Source organism: Bactrocera dorsalis, chromosome 1 (assembly GCF_023373825.1).
Source record: "Bactrocera dorsalis isolate Fly_Bdor chromosome 1, ASM2337382v1, whole genome shotgun sequence".
In the NCBI taxonomy this organism is placed as follows: domain Eukaryota; kingdom Metazoa; phylum Arthropoda; class Insecta; order Diptera; family Tephritidae; genus Bactrocera; species Bactrocera dorsalis.
In genome coordinates this window covers 28,379,956-28,397,523 of record NC_064303.1, presented here as the reverse complement: position 1 = coordinate 28,397,523, position 17,568 = coordinate 28,379,956, and the positions used below count along the sequence as shown (strand labels likewise).

General features: G+C 38.3%; 2 protein-coding genes across 2 annotated transcripts in view; both read left to right on the top strand.

Moving 5' to 3' along the window:
- Positions 1-15,812, top strand: part of LOC125778450 (craniofacial development protein 2-like) — a 372,304-nt gene extending 356,492 nt beyond the window's left edge. Inside the window, exon 2 of the mRNA XM_049456138.1 lies at positions 15,346-15,812. The gene's annotated coding sequence lies outside the window, so the exon portion shown is untranslated. The remainder of the gene's footprint in view (positions 1-15,345) is intronic.
- LOC105223718 (three-prime repair exonuclease 1) lies at positions 5,641-8,421 on the top strand. Its single transcript, XM_011201506.4, has 3 exons — positions 5,641-6,008; positions 7,723-7,889; positions 7,960-8,421. Exons 1-3 carry the CDS (start codon positions 5,747-5,749, stop codon positions 8,242-8,244), a joined length of 714 nt encoding a protein of 237 aa, XP_011199808.3. The 5' UTR covers positions 5,641-5,746; the 3' UTR covers positions 8,245-8,421.
- Positions 15,813-17,568: the final 1,756 nt, after the last annotated feature.

Below are 17,568 nucleotides of genomic sequence, written 5' to 3'. Positions count from 1 at the left end.
TAACGGTTGTACGTATCACCTAAATTAAGAAAGATATATATGGGGCTATATATGTATTATATACAAGTCCTGTCGCAAAAGAAACAGGGCTGTTAAAAAAAAAAAAAACAAAAAAAAATTTATATTTTTCAAAAGTTATATTTTATTATTCAAAGTAGTTTCCTTGTGCTTCGATGCAGCGTTTGGCCCGGTCAATTAGCATTTCAAATGAGTGTTTAAGGTGATTTTTCGGAATGCTCTCTTGAGAATATCGGTCGGCGCCTTTTGGATAGCTGAAATGGCCTGAAACCAGTGTCCTTTCATGGGCAAGTGAAGTTTTACAAATAGGTAAAAATCACAGGGTGCCAGATTAGGCTTGGTGAGTTCAAAAGTAGGGTGAGTGATTAATGGTTAATATGGAGTTTTTGGTCAAAAAATCAGTGACAAGCGTCGACCGATGACACGGCGCAATTTCGTGCAACAGGCGCCAGGACCCTGCCTCACGGTATTGTGGTCGAGCACGACGAATGCGTGACAAAAGACCCTTCGTAACACCAAAGTAAAACACAGCATTAATCGTTTGGCCAGGTGGGACGAACTGTCGGTGTACAATACCCTCGGAATCTTAAAACCAAATCAGCATTGTCTTTATATGCATTTTACGACCGATGACCAAAAGCTGCTGTCACTTTTTGATCGATTACATCGATTGTAGTTATCCAATTATCTTAAAATTTTTACGAAATGCCAACAAGAGATCAAACTTTTTATTTCATATACCCACCAATAGGTGGCGCCATCAGAAACAGTTATATTTAAAAAGTTATGTTTCTTTAGCGACATACCTTGTATATATCAGGTTTACGAGACGAGTTGAAATCCTGCCATGCCCACAAAACGCCATTAACCAAAAACCTATAAAGTGCCATAACTAAGCACTGAATTAAGATATAAAACTCTAATTTGGCATAGGGGATCGCAATAGTAAGGGACACCAGTGTGCAAAAAGTTTTGAAAAAGTGTGCGTGGTCCCGCCCTCTAATATGTTTAATGTATATATCTCCTAAATCACTAAGGCTACAATCGAATTTCTCTTCTTCTTCTTAATTGGCGTAGACACCGCTTACGCGATTATAGCCGAGTTAACAACCGCGAGCCAGTCGTTTCTTCTTTTCGCTACGTGGCGCCAATTGGATATTCCAAGCGAAGCCAGGTCCTTCTCCACTTGGTCCTTCCAATGGAGTGGAGGTCTCCCCCTTCCTCTGCTTCCCCCGGCGGGTATTGCGTCGAATATTTTCAGAGCAGGAGTGTTTTCGTCCATCCGGACAGCATGACCTAGCCAGCGTAGCCGCTGTCTTTTAATTCGCTGAACTATGTCAATGTCGTCGTATATCTCGTACAGCTCACTGTTCCATCGAATGCGATATTCGCCGTGGCTAACGCGCAAAAGACCATAAATCTTTCGCAGAACTTTTCTCTCGAAAACTCGCAACGTCGACTCATCCGTTGTTGACATCGTCCAAGCCTCTGCACCATATAGCAGGTCGGGAATTATGAGCGACTTATAGAGTTTGGTTTTTGTTTGTAGAGAGAGGACTTTGCTTCTCAATTGCCCTCTCAGTCCGAAGTAGCACCTGTCGGCAAGAGTTATCCTGCTTTGGATCTCTAGGCTGGCATTATTGGTGGTGTTCCAAGATAGACGAAATTATCTACAACTTCAAAGTTATGACTGTTAACAGTGACGTGAGTGCCAAATCGCGAGTGCGACGACTGTTTGTTTGATGACAGGAGATATTTCGTCTTGCCCTCGTTCACTGTCAGACTCATTTGTTTTTCTTCCTTGCCCTTGTCCAGCAGAACTAACAGCGCGAACATCGGCATTCGCCAGCAGTTGTACACTCTTATAGAAGATGATACCTTCTCTATTTAGTTCTGCTGCTCGAACTATTTTCTCCAGAAGCAGGTTGAAAAAGTCGCATGATAGGGAATCGCCTTGTCTGAAACCTCGTTTGGTATCGAACGGCTCGGAGAGGTCCTTCCCGATTCTGACGGAGCTTTTAGTATTGCTCAACGTCAGCTTACACAGCCGTATTAGTTTTGCGGGGATACCAAATTCAGACATCGCGGCATGAAGGCAGCTCCTTTTCGTGCTGTCGAAAGCAACTTTGAAATCGACGAATAGGTGGTGAGTGTCGATTCTCCTTTTCCAAGATTTGGCGCATGGTGAATATCAGGTCGGTTGTTGATTTGCCAGGTCTAAAGCCACACTGATAATGTCCAATCAGTTTGTTGACGGTGGGCTTTAATCTTTCACACAATACGCTCGATAGAACCTTATATGCGATGTTGAGGAGGCGGGCAATTGATATTCAAGCTTCTTCATGGTCGGGTAATGGAACGTCTGCTTCATCGTCATCGATTGGAGAATCGGGCTCGGCTTCTCCTGGCGTTGTGCGTCCACTGCCATTCAGCAGGCTGGCGAAATGCTCCCTCCATAATTTAAGTATGCTCTGGGTGACTAGATCACCTTTGGGGTTCTACAAGAGTTTGCTCCGGTCTTGAAACCTTCTGTAAGCCGCCGCATTTTTTCGTTGAATTTTCGAGCGTTACCCCTGTAGGCCAGCTTATCAAGCTCTTCGTTCTCACGCATTTCATCATCTTTCTTTTTCTGTCTGCAAATGCGTCTCGCTTCCCTCTTCAACTCTCGGTATCTATCCCATCCCGCACGTGTTGTGGTAGGCAGCCCGTTTTCTCTCCGCTGCAACACGACACTCCTCGCCGTACCAGCTGTTCTTTTGCACTTTCCGAAAACCAATGGTTTCGGTTGCAGCTGTACGTAAGGAGTTTGAAATGCCGTCCCACAGTTCCCTTATACCGAGTTGTCGACGAGTGCTCTCAGAGAGCAGGAGTGCAAGCCGAGTAGAAAATCGTTCGGCTGTCTGTTGTGATTGCAGCTTCTCGACGTCGAATCTTCCTTGTGTTTGTTGGCGTGCGTTTTTTGATGCACAGAGGCGGGTGCGAATCTTGGGTGCGACATGATAGTGGTCCGAGTCGATGTTAGGACCTCGGAGCGCACGCACATCTAAAACACTGGAGACGTGTCTTCCGTCTATCACAACATGATCGATCTGGTTGGTAGTTTTTCGATCCGGAGACAGCCAGGTAGCTTGATGAATCTTCTTATGCTGGAATCTAGTACTACAGATAACCATATTTCGGGCCCCGGCGAAGTCGATCAGCCTCAACCCATTTGGGGATGTTTCCTCGTGGAGGTAGAATTTACCGACCGTGGTGCCAAAGATACTTTCTTTGCCCACCCTGGCGTTAAAGTCGCCAAGCACGATTTTGACATCGTGGCGGGGGCAGCTCTCGTAAGTGCGCTCCAAGCACCCATAAAAAAAAGCATCTTCGGTCACATCGTCCTTCTCTTCCGTCGGGGCGTGGGCGCAAATCAGCGATATGTTGAAGAACCTCGCTTTGTTGCGGATTGTGGCTAGACGTTCATTCATCGCAGTAGTACTCGGCGACGGAGTCTCTCTCCCACCATGAATCCCATACCAAATTTACGCTCCTTTATATGGCCGCTGTAGTAAATGTCACAAGGATCTACTCGTCTCTGTCCTTGTCCCGTCCATCGCATTTCTTGGACGGCAGTGATGTCAGCCAGCTGGGCAGCGGCACCTTCCCAATTAAGGGACCGGACATTCCAGGTTCATGCCCTCTATTCGTAGTCCTTATTTCGTTTGCCATGGTCGTCATCAAAAGGGGGTCTCTCATCCGAGGCTGTTGTTGATTTTCATTGCGGGTATTTTTTTACGTGGCGGGTCCCAAACCCAGCCCACAACCCTAAGTAGGGGATATTTCCCCTTCTCACTTTAGCTCGTCTTCAAACGTATGTTCTTTGGCTACCCAGAGGATACTTGTTCTAAGACCGGCAGTCCTGAGCTGCTTTCTGGCCACTCTCAAGTGAATGGCGATCCGAGAACTTTCCTCACTTGCGTGAACTTCTACACATGACTCCATCCTCAAATCGAATTTGCCTAGCACAAATATTATAAGAACTCCTACCGGCAGTGTGAAAATGGGTGAAATCAGAAGATAACCCCATATAAGGGTACTGTTAAAAACTACTAAAAGCGCATTAAATCTGTACTACTAAAATGTAGTAATCAATAACTAAATACGCCAGAGGCATTAAATTGAACCTCCGAGATGATATGAGAGGGCTTTATAGGAGCCGATGTGAAAATTGCACGATGGGCATGGCACCGCCCACTTTTTAGTACTAAATCTACTAACTTCGGTCATACAATTTTACAATTGAAATTCAGAGAGAATCCTTCCCTGACTACTGTAATTCTGAGTATCAAAAGTGGGTTGAATCCGGTCAATACTTCCCTGAGTCCCTATATACCTAATATAAAGATTTTCGAACTTCCATGCAACTTTATACTATATATATCGGCCAATATTTGTGTTATCCTAAAATAGATACATTAGGGCGAAAACTTGACCCCCAATATAATTTATTATCAGGATGTTCGAACATTCAGCTGACTTTGCTCAACATGATTGCATGTGAGGTACATTAGTAAAACCCAGGGAAGATTTTTTAGTATGTGGCATGATAATAGTTAGTCGGTAAAATCGTACTCCTCCAACAGCCAGATACTAGGTGCAATAGTATTCGTTGTTTAACAACTTATGCCGAATATGTCGGTCAGTGTATGAGTTATATATGTATGGTATGTGTACATAAGTATATATAAAATTGCTTGGATTCCGATACTCTGGTTGACGTTTTACATCTTAAGGTATTTCTCTGCCTTCGATTCTTGCATATTGCTAGAGTATAACATGTTCGGTTGCAAACGAGCTTAGTGCTTCCTTACTTGTTTAAATATTAAATTGACCAACTATAATCTAAAAACCGCTCGATCTGAAATAATATTAATTTTGATACATTCATTTGCAATTGCACATATTTACTCTGGCTCTCTAAATTCGCTGATTTCCTTTGTTATGTGCTAAACACATAAAGAGCGACAGCGCATGACTGCACGACAGTGAACTGCAAATGGCGTCGTCTGCTACATGAACATTTGTAAGAAGGCAACGACATAACAATGGCCGGCATGTACACAAAACAACACAGCTGTCCATTTTGTATGTACACAATTTCGTGTACTTTCACTTCAATAAAATTTTAATATTATGTTCAAAGTGAAATATTTTATGCAAAAAATAAATAAATAAGTAAATTGATTTGTTCTAAGTTATCAATTGTTATTAGAAATCGAAATAACGTTTGTTAGAGCTTTGTATAATTTTACATTTTACATAATAATGGCATCAATACTCCTCTCTACTGTCATAGGTAAAATTAGAAAGCTTTTTAATTTAGCGAGAGCGACAAGAAACTGCTGTCGTGTAGTCGCGCAGCTGTCTAAATAACTGTGTCCGTAAGAACGTGTGTATTTTTATAAATGAGAGAGGTCGCTTGCAGTCTGTCGCGCTCTACATATGTGTTGAGCACATCACACTGCAAACGCACTAATACAATCTCATTTTGAGAGAGTTGTTTGGTTGCGATCGTGCCGTGATTGTATTGATTGTGTCATGATTGTATTGCAATTAATATTTTGACTTTATTCTTGGGAATCACTTTATGAGTAGCATTTGGTGATAAGCCGTTCATAAACTTGCACGCATTGGTTATGCTGCTCTAAACTACAAAATAATTATTTGCTAAGTGTAATATTAAACAATGTCAAAAACAGAGAATCGACGCATCGGGTCATTTGTTGTACTCGATTTAGAAACAAGCACTTATGACGGAAATTTAAGAAATCTATCTATTATGGAGTTGACCATGTATGGTTTTCCAGCCAAAGATTTGCAAACAGATCCAATAAGAGTGACAAGAACAAGTGAAATGTGTGTGCCGCCACCCTCACCGAATTTGAATAAACTTACATTGATAATCAATCCCAGAAGGGTTATTTATCCAAAAAGCACTGATTCAACGGGTATGTATTTACAAACGCTGGCCAACAAATTTTGAATTAACGATTGATAATTTGGTATAGTAATTATAATAGAACAACGCGCATAGTGTATTAGCAACTCGGCAATATAAGATTGTCAAAAGCATATCCAACATACACACATAAATACAAAAGCATGTACACATGTAAATGTAAATGTTTGACCACAACGTAAACAATGAAATTTGAATTGGCAATTGTTTTATGAATCATCGGAATTTACGTCAATTGAAATTCAGAAAGATTAAAGCAAAAAGATTGAAATGCAAACAGGATATAATATTTTTATATTCTCGAGAGAAGTTGTACACATGCTCGTTGCAGCTAAAACAAATCGAAATAGTTAAGTTAGGAAGTTTTTCGAAATCGTCAGGATTACGAGTTGACGAGTTGAAATCCGTATGTATGTATGATCGTCCGCCCGTCTCTACGTCCGTCCGTGCACGCAAAAACTGAAATTTCACCATTTACAGTTCACTATCGTGCAGTCATGTCGTGTCGCTCTCTATGTGTTCAGCACATAACTGTATGAAACTAAGTCCACGTGTTTCTTGACACACTCAGGCAGTTAGTCACGCCTGGAAAAAGCCGTTATTCGAAAGGGACTATAAAGGGGTTTAACCAAGCCACAAATGAAGTTAAAAAAGCATAACTCGGTATGATGGATTAGAGTGTGAAGGGGCATTGTTGGTTCATTGTACCATTGCTTCGATTAATAATTCATACCATGTTTTGCACATTTCTTATCAAATAAAAAAGTTTCCATATCCGAACTTTATTTTGATTGAACAGTTTGTATAGCAGCTATATACTATAGTGGTCTGGCAGCTTTTTGGTGAGAAAAAGCAGTAGACAATTTCATATCGATATCTCAAAAACTAGAGGATGAGTGCGGGTATACATTTCTTTCTGGGTGTTACAAACTTACAATACTACTTAAATTTGGCAGTAAAGATACACCGATTTGCTTTCATATGAATCAGTTTGAGAATGGGCCCTCGCTCCGACTGCATTTAGGTGAAATTACATAACTCTGGCAACAACTAAAGCTAAATTAGGAACTAAATAAGATACATGTGTCTTCAAGTTGGCGCATCTCTCTACTAAAAATGGTCGAAATTAGGACATAACTTTGCGGGCCCCAAAAAACCGAATGTGAGGTTCCAACAAGACGGTGCCACAAGCCACAAAGCGAACGTCACATTCGATTTATTGAAAACCAAGTTTGGTGAACGTTTTATCTCACGAAATGACCCAGCCAATTGGACGCTTTGGTCGCGCGATTTCCTGTGAGGCTACGTAAAGTCTATGGTCTATGCCAACAAGCCAGCGACGATTGATGAACTTCGTGCGAATAACGAACGTGAAATTGCAGCAGTATGGGCCGATTTATGTTTGAAAACCACCATTCACCAGAAATCGAATCTAATTTAAAGTCAAAAGAAAATGCGGCTCAGACCTTCATATTGGTCAATACGTTCGATAAATTAGTGAAATTAAGTGAGCATGGTTTCTTGACTTCTATATGGATAAGCATTATAAGTGATAACGGTCATGGCCTTAATCTAGACCCTTATTTTCAATATATTATGATTTCCATTCCTCTTGTTAACCTTTCCCTCATATTTCCTCGCTTTTGATCCTTGCAAATTATAAGTCCACACTTAATTAATTGTCTTTATTTGTTTATTTACAGGACTGGACAACAATATGTTAGAAAATGAGTCACACTTCGATGAGAACTGTGCTTGTCTTATTGTAAACTTCCTTAATCGCCTGCCACAACCAGTATGTCTGGTTGCACACAATGGCGATAGGCATGATTTTCTGATAGTCAAGAATATGTTCAATAAGTTAAGTATGGTGGGTAAAATATATTTCCATTGCTCTTAATTGTTGTTAATCAGAACTAATTAGTGTTATTTCATTGCAGAAACTTCCTAATAACATTCATTTTGTAGATTCTTTACATGCATTTCGGAGAATAGATTTCGACCCTACATTTCAAACCAGACCTAATGGCAAATATACCCCCAAAGGAGTATATAAATTGGACAATATTTATAAACGAAATTTTAAGAAGGACCCCGACCTGAGGCATCAAGCTGAAGCAGACGTGGAGACTTTGACTCACTTAATAAGAGTGTATGGAAAAAGTTTTATTGCCTATGCAGAAGATCGTGCCAGTGAATTTATATGTTCGGACGAACGCAAATGAAGTTGCTTAGAATTGAATAGTCAAATAAACATTAAAGAATCTAATTTCTAAGTCCACATACTTACGTACCTCATCAGCTTACTCATTCTTTAAGTTTTGATGAAATCTGCATCTTTCCAGTATTAAACCTATCCAAAACTGTAAATGAACTAATATATCATTACACCGAAAATAATATATTGAGAATATATGTGACCCCACACATAGAAACGCGGCTAGTGTGTCAAAATGTCGATCATCGGCGAACAACAACAACAGAAAGCGACAGCCAAAACAATGAGCGTTTGATTACCATGACAACACTCAAACGGCTTCATTGTGCTAAACTGCTAACATAGTAACGAACAAGGAGGAAGAGGGAGAGAGAACACGTGCTTCACATCTTTCAACGCCTCTCGTGAAAAATCGTGTTTTGACACACTAGCCGGGTTTCTATGTGCGAGGTCACATATATTAATATATTCAGGCGCTTTTCGAAACTTGAACGTTTATTTAAGAAATGTATTCAAGTATTGTCAATCGTTAACATTGTCAACGACACAAATGGAAGTCAGATTGGCCATGGTCTAAGCTATAAAGCGGAGGAGGCAAAACTTCCCAGCCATTGTCTTGTAACGTGAGACCGAGCGTTCTCATGATTGAAAATTATTGTCTCGTGTTTAGTCGCAAATTAATGGCTTCATCCCCTATTAGAAGTAAGGAGCATCACCTTGGACCTGGGTCATGGATATTCGCTTTTATTGTTGATATGGCTGGTTGGTCAGGTTTCACATTTGATTTTTTCGTTTAAGGTTGTGTCGTAATGTAACAATTTTCTACTCGTTGTAAAATCGATTAATTTTTTTAAACTCAAGCTGCATTCCTGACATACAAAATCGTCTATTGGCTACAATTCATATGACACCAATTTCCGTCTTTTTGATTGTTCCAACTTCTTTTAACCGTTTTGAAAAGGCGGCTTGAGTGAATCCCGAAAATTGTGCGAGCTCTTCTTTTGTTGGCAACAATCTTCATCGAGAGATGTTTCCAATTCCTAATCTTCAAACTTTATTGACGGTCTAGGACGTATTTGTCTTCCCCCGCCGATGAACTTGGCTTCGCTTGGAATCTTCAATTGGCGCCAACTTGCGAAAAGAAAAAACGACTGGCGCGCTGTTGTTAACCCGGCTATAACCGCGTAAACGGTTTCTACGCCAGTAAAGAAGAAGAAGAGGACAAAAAATTCACCACTTTCAAATAGTGGACAATAAATTATAGTAATGAAGACACCCTCCTTACACTTTTTCAAGCACAGAAAGTGTATAGTAAGTGACATTGATATGTATGCTGAAAAAGACGCACAAGGAGCGCATTTTCCAACGCATGTACGGAATATTGGAACGATAAAATGGTAATCAAATTATGTCATCTATTGGTAAACCAGACGAATATGATATTAAACCCAATACATATACTATAATATAAGTATATATATATATACACAAAGCTATCCAAGTCCGAATTTCTTAACTTACAAAAGAAAAATGGTAATCTGGAGTTCATTTTAATGGTTTTGAGATTGGTAACAATTTACTAGATAACTGACGAACTCTTTCAGCATGGAGATCCATTTAGCGAAAACCAATGACAATTTTTTCTCAAAAATCTTAAAACCTCGTTTTTTTATTTTGTTTTAGATAGCAAATTTCTTTTCTTTCTTAGTCCCAGAATAAATTGCTAAAGTTAAGTATCTTTTGAAAACTCTAGACAGTTTTCAGCTCTGTATCTGTGCGATTGAGTAGGGCATCAATATCTAATAAGCAGTTGTGGTTAAACGTTAATGAATTTATTTAAGAACAACTAGGGAAGGGCTAAGTTCGGATGCAATCGAACAATTTACAAGAATTAAAGCTAGGGAAATACTTTATGGTGTAAAACGTCAACCTGAGGATCGAAACCCAAGCAATTTTATATATATGGTACATATACTATACATAACTCCTATACTGACAAAACACATAAGGTTTGTTAGAAAAAAGAAAACAAATATATGTAGGACTATATGGAAGTTGGGGTAGTCTATTTTTCCCAATACCGCATACTATTAGTATGTCACTTTTTAAAAACACTAATCATATAGAGTAAAGTCAGGCGAATATTCATAAATCCTTATATTAGTTATATCGTAAGTCAAGTTTTCGCTCAAATTTTGAAACTTTGTAAAACATCACCCCGGTGGATGAACGTCTAGCCACAGTCCGCATTAAAGCGAAGTTCTTCAACACACCGCTGATTTGCGCCCACGCTCCGGCGGAAGAGAAGGACGATGTGACCAATATCGTCAAAAAAAGGTTTCTTTGGCATTACCGATGGGAAATTCAGCCTCCGCGACGAAACATCCCCAAATGGATCGAGGCTAACCTGAGTTCAGAAGGTTTCAAGACCAGAGCATAATCTTGTAGAATCCTCAAAGGTAATCTAGTGATCGATGCCCAAAGCATACTAAAATTATGGAGGAAACACTTCTCCAGCCTTCTAAATGGCCTGATGATATTGATATCATCGGCCTCAATACCCGCCCGGAAGCAAAGCAAATGGGTCTGGCAGTGAACGAGGGCAAGACGAAATATCTCCTGTTATCAAACAAACAGTCGTCGCACTCGCGACTTGGCTCTCACATCACTGTTGACAGTCATAACTTTGAATTTGTAGATAGTTTCGTATATTTGGGAACCAGCATAAACACCACCAACAATGTCAGCCTGGAAATCCAATGCAGGATAACTCTTGCCAACAGATGCAACTTCGGACTGAGTAGGCAATTGAGAAGTAAAGTCCTCTCTCGACGAACAAAATCCAAACTCTAAGTCGAAGCTTATAAAAAATTTTGGAGAATAATTTTGTGGAAAAATTAAATTGAAAATCTATAATTTTGTGAAGAAATTGTTTTTTTTTTCAAACGTCGATTTTACAAGTACATATCTTATAGTGTTCTCTCGCTCGCAGTTATGGCCGAAGGGCCGCCTCCTGGAGGAGGCTATTATGGGATTCTTGATATGGATCCCCCAGCCAAAAAAAAGAAAAGCTCAATGAAAAAGGACTTAAACTTAAACAACCCGAAGATTTTTCCTACTCTAACTTCAATTACGGAAAACCTCTATAATAATAAAAACATTGACTCTCAAAAATTTGTAACCATTAAAAGTACAAATAATGAAAAGCCGCTAAATTCATATAATATTTTTCTCTTAACAAAAGCGCTAAACGGTATTGTTAGTGAGAATAATAGAAAACTAACGAAATTTACACGTGATGGAAATTTACTCGTTTTAGTTAATAACAAAAAACCGCAGACTTTTTAATAAAAACAAAAAGTCTCTCAAATATATGCCAGATTACTTGTGAATATCACACAAAACTTAATACGGTGAAAGGTGTGATTTTTTCTCCAGCATTAACAAACCTTTCAGAAAAAGAAATAGCAACTGGCCTTGCGGATCAAAATGTAATCGAAGTTAATAAAATTAAAAAAATAACAAATAACGGATATGTAAATACTCCTTTACATATTCTATCATTTGATTTATACCAGCTTCCTAAAGACCTAAAAGTTGGTTTCGAAACTATTCAAATCAAACCTTATATTCCTAAACCCATGCAATGCAAAATATGTTACGTTATCGGTCATACAAAAAACAGGTGTACCAACACTCCTGTTTGTGTCACATGTGCCTTACCAGAGCATTCAGAGGTAATAAAGTGCACTCAAATTAAATGTATTAACTGTAATTCTCAGCATAAATCAACAAACAAAAAATGCCCAACTTATCTTAAAAAGCAGGAAATCCTTAAATATTCTACAATAAACCGAACATCAATTAAAGAAGCAGTAACTTATGTGAATAACAATTTTTCACCAGACTACTTCACAAAAGAAAACCCAATAGAATCACTGGACTTAACAAAAGCAAAACCAACAACGACCAAAAACAACGAAAATTTACAAAACAAAACCAATAATTATACAAAGCTTATTGCTGACAACACAACTTCAAAACAAAAATCTTATATAAATCAATTAGAATACTCAGATTTTACACTACCAACAACTCATCTCAACAATCAAAATAAAGAAAATCCACCTGATAATAACTTAAGTGTAGCTCCTATTGGCTCAATAAGCATACCCACATCATCAAATTGTCAGGAAGAAACCGAATCAACTATAATGCAGGTAAACAAATTTAAATATAATTGCTTTCCCAACACCAGCAATTTTACTGAAAACAATTATGACTCACAGAATAATATGGATACAGACATCAATGAGATTCTTTCTCAACTTCATTACAATAATCAGGAAAGTAAAATAACAGATTCTAATTCTGAATAAATGTACTCATATCTCCGTGCATATTTTATAATGAAAGTTCTTCAGTGGAATATCAAAGGCTATTGGAACAATTACAATAATTTGGAGATATTAATAGCGGAATTCCAACCTCATATTATAGCATTACAAGAAACGCATATCAATGCGGCTTTGAAAACAACCAAATGCCCAAAAGGGTATAATATTTATCTTCGCAATACGAACATGTCAAATAAACAAGGTATTGCATTTCTCATCCGCAAAAATATTCAACACGTCTACGGTGCAAATGGCACTAGTTCGAATTTTCAAATTGCTTCAATCCAAGTGAAAACTAGTATAGGAATTAAAATACAAAATATTTACCTACCACCAAACATAAACATTTCTTTCAATGAGTTGACCAATTCAATTGATACTAATTTTGCGAACAATATGATATTGGGTGATATAAATGGGTGGCATCCACTATGGGGCTCTCACAATACCAACTCCAGAGGAATAATGTTTGAAAGTTTTATACTACAAAATAATCTGTGTATTCTTAACAACGGCAAATATACCCACTATTCCACTCATCATACTTTCACTGCGATTGACATCTCAGCATGTAGCCCAAATTTATCGAACGAGATAAATTGGGACACGGTGGACGATATGTCTGGTAGTGATCATAGTCCAATAATACTCAGTTATAGGGAAAGTTTTGCGAGTTCTGTCCATAACCCTAGATACACAACGGCAAACGCAAACTGGCCTCTTTTTTCTAAGAGATTAGAAAAGGAAGTAGACCGATACCCGTATACTGATAACATAAATAAAGAGGCGGCTATCATAACGAAAGCTATTAGGCGAGCAGCCAATGTAAGTATTCCGCAATCTAAACCATACAGGAAGAGACGTAGTACCTGTTGGTGGACAAAAGAGCTGCAAGAACTTAGAAACGAGAAAAAACAACTTAACCTTACAGAATTTGCTTAATTATAAGAAATGTAATGCTCGTTTTCGCAAAAAAGTAAAAGAGACAAAAACTAGCTCTTTTGAGCAATTTACGGCGCATATCAGCCCAAACACTCCAACACAAAAGGTTTGGCGAACAGTAAGAGCTTTTAAAGACAATCCCACCTCTTGTTATATTCACTCACTTAAATCTTCTACTGGAATTATAACAGATGTACTCCAAATTGCAGAAATATTTGCCACTTATTTTGCATCGGCTTCTGCAGATGAACAATTTTCAAGTGAATACATTTCTGAAAAAAATCGTGTCCTCAAATCGGTATACAAGGTGAATAAAATTTCAAAGTCTGCTAGAAGTCTTGAAGAAGAAATTACACTGTTTGAACTGGAAAATAATCTTAAAAATACTAAAGAGAATTGTCCTGGCCCGGACAGAATCACTTATGCAATGATTAAAAATGCTCCTCTGGTACTAAAAATTCGTTTAATTAATTTATATAATTTAATCGTAATGACTGGTGGGTTTCCCCACTCTTGGAAAAATTCAAACGTCATTTGTATTCCAAAGAATATGAATAAGAAAGATGACTACAAAAATTACCGTCCTATCTCGCTTTTATCATGTTTAAGCAAACTGTTGGAAAAATAATATCGAAACGTATACAATTTTTTTTTTTCAAAATAATTTGATAAGTAAAAAACAAACTGCTTTTAAACCTAGGTCAGGTACGATAGAGGCAATAATCTACTTAGACCACTTCCCAGCGAGTAATTTGTCAACTCGAAATCACTGTTCTGTTATAAGTGTTGATTTTGCAAAAGCCTTTGATCGTATAGGTGTTCACTCTATACTCAATCAACTTGATCAGTGGAAAGTTGGTCCAAAAATCTACAACTATACAAAAGCTTTTTTATCAAAAGAACATTTATGGTCAACGTAAACGGTTATAAATCAAATTTAAAAAAATTAGAAAATGGAGTACCACAGGGTTCTCCCCTATCGGTGACGTTATTTCTAATTGCATTTGAAAAAATAAATGCTTTAATGGGAAAAGTTAATAACATATCCCACTATTTATACACAGATGACCTCTATTTTGTTTCGAAGATTAATGATGTAAACACTTACATTAATGATTTGGAAAATTTGTCTACTTTATTTACAAATTGGTCTTTAACATCGGGTGCATCTGTTAATTTTGAAAAGTGTAAGCACCTACATGTATGCAGGAAGCGGAACTGCAATCTTCCAGATCCAGTTTTTCAAAATCATATAATAGAAAGTGTGCGCTATCTTAAAATCCTTGGAATAACCTTTGATCAAAAACTGACTTGGAAATACCAAATTGAAGACCTATGTCAAGACCTTTCAAAACGAATAAATCTATTCAAAATCATATGCAGCAAGAAAAGTGGTGCACATACGAAGCCTCTATTAAATATTATGAAAGCTTTGATATTGGGGAAAATCTACTATGGCCTTATTATATATGGCAAAACATCCAAACGCTGTCTGCAGAAAATCAAAAAATATTACCACATGGCAGCGCGCATAATTAGTCTCGCGTTTCGAACAACTCCAATTGCAAACATACTCTTTGAACTGAAACTCCCTACTATTGAAGACTGCATTTTTAAATTACAGGAAATAAAATGAAGTGAGAAGGCGAAAAATCCCCTGCATAGGGTTGTGCGCTGGGTTTGGGACCCGCCACGTAAAAACCTCCCCCAATGAAAAACAACACACAGCCTCGGATGAGAGACCCCCCTTTTGATCGATACCAAACGAGGTTTCAGACAAGGCGACTCCCTATCGTGCGACTTTTTCAATCTGCTGCTGGAGAAAATTATTAGAGCTGCAGAACTGAACCGAGCAGGTACAATCTTTTATAAGAGTGTTCAGCTGCTGGCGTATGCCGATGATATTGATATCATCGGTCTCAACACCCGCGCCGTTAGTTCTGCTTTCTCCAGACTGAACAAGGAAGCAACGCAAATGGGTCTGGCAGTGAACGAGGGCAAGACGAAATATCTCCTGTCATCAAACAAACAGTCGTCGCACTCGCGACTAGGCCCCCACGTCACTGTTGACAGTCATAACTTTGAAGTTGTAGATAATTTCGTCTATTTAGGAACCAGCGTTAACACCACCAACAATGTCAGCCTTGAAATCCAACGCAGGATTACTCTTGCCAACAGGTGCTACTTCGGACTGAGTAGGCAATTGAAAAGTAAAGTCCTCTCTCGACGAACAAAAACCAAACTCTATAAGACGCTCATAATTCCCGTCCTGCTATATGGTGCAGAGGCTTGGACGATGACAACAACCGATGAGTCGACGTTGCGAGTTTTCGAGAGAAAAGTTCTGCGAAAGATTTATGGTCCTTTGCGCGTTGGCCACGGCGAATATCGCATTCGATGGAACGATGAGCTGTACGAGATATACGACGACATTGACATAGTTCAGCGAATTAAAAGACAGCGGCTACGCTGGCTAGGTCATGTTGTCCGGATGGATGAAAACACTCCAGCTCTGAAAGTATTCGACGCAGTACCCGCCGCGGGAAGCAGAGGAAGAGGAAGACCTCCACTCCGGTGGAAGGACCAAGTGGAGAAGGACCTGGCCTCGCTTGGAATATCCAATTGGCGCCACGTAGCGAAGAGAAGAAACGACTGGCGCGCTGTTGTTGACTCGGCTATAATCGCGTAAGCGGTGTCTACGCCAGTAAAGAAGAAGAAGAATAAAATATACAACTGTATACAAAACTCAAATAACATCCTGTACTCAGACTTTAAGGCTCTAGCTCACTCGAAAAGATACCCAAAAATTAATTCGACAATCACGGAAATCTTCAAAGTGGCTAAGAAGATGGATATAGATTTTTCGAAACTAAAATCTTACAAGGTATTCAGTCCTCCCTGGAATTCTGCAGAATATCTTTTCATCTCCAGTGGTTTTACCAAAAATAGCACGAACGCACTTACTTTAAGGCAGGGATGGGCACATTAGCCCTCAGTGGCATTTTGCCCGTGCGGGCACGAGTGCACATTTTGAGGGCTAGGTGAGGGGATCATCGCGGGCAAACATGAAGAGGGAAGTGAGAGCAACGTTTTACCACTCCATATTTACAAATGAGAGCAACGTATTTTCCCACAGCATGTTTACAAATGTTTGTATTCTATTTGTGTGCTTAGCCACTCTCAATCAATAATGCCATACCGCGCAAATATATTTTTATTTGATGATTCTTATATTTTTGAAAATATGTGTTCCCTTTCTATAGCGCGTATTATTATTTTAATACATTTCCAGAAGCAACTTAGATTTTTAAAATTTAACAGAACAATTATAAAAAAAAACTAAATTCTTTGAATATTTTGCTGAAACAACCAAACTGAAAATATCACAGATATTAATATATATATATATACATATATTTATATAAGCATTTTCATTAAATTATATATATATATATATGTATATATATTATGGTCACAAGTATCGTTTTTTTATATATGCATATATATAAAACTGCCTTGCATATGTACGTATAAAAGCCCACAACTTGATAAAAGTTTTCCCAATTGTAACTAAAATGAATTTTTACAACTGGCATCACCACCATTGACTGATCTATCACATGTACAGTGGTGTGAACAAAATAGAAATAACCATAAGGTGTTGTGAAGTTTTAAAATATGCTGTTTTCTTATTAAATAAAATTGTTTTTAGATACATAACATAACATATATATATTTTTTCCTAACAGTGATTAAAATTTCCCACCATGCAAAGGTAAATAAAAACAAATTTTAATGCGAAACTCTAAACTCTGCAAATTATGTTTACCCCTTTTTGTTCACACAACTGTACAATTCCGATATGAAGTAAACTTCCACCCTTAAATTTGTGTACAATGTCAGTATTGCCGCAACCACTCTGCGATGAACATTAAGTTACGGAGGAATGTAATTCATTTTTTTTCGCAATTTTTCTCAACTTGTTATGCCCT

Excerpts from the sequence above, each read along its gene's own strand:
- LOC105223718 (XM_011201506.4), top strand. The coding sequence starts at position 5,747 with ATGTCAAAAACAGAGAATCGACGCATCGGGTCATTTGTTGTACTCGAT. Across the intron at positions 6,009-7,722 it reads AAAAAGCACTGATTCAACGG|GACTGGACAACAATATGTTA; the intron begins GTATGTATTTAC and ends GTTTATTTACAG. Across the intron at positions 7,890-7,959 it reads TGTTCAATAAGTTAAGTATG|AAACTTCCTAATAACATTCA; the intron begins GTGGGTAAAATA and ends ATTTCATTGCAG.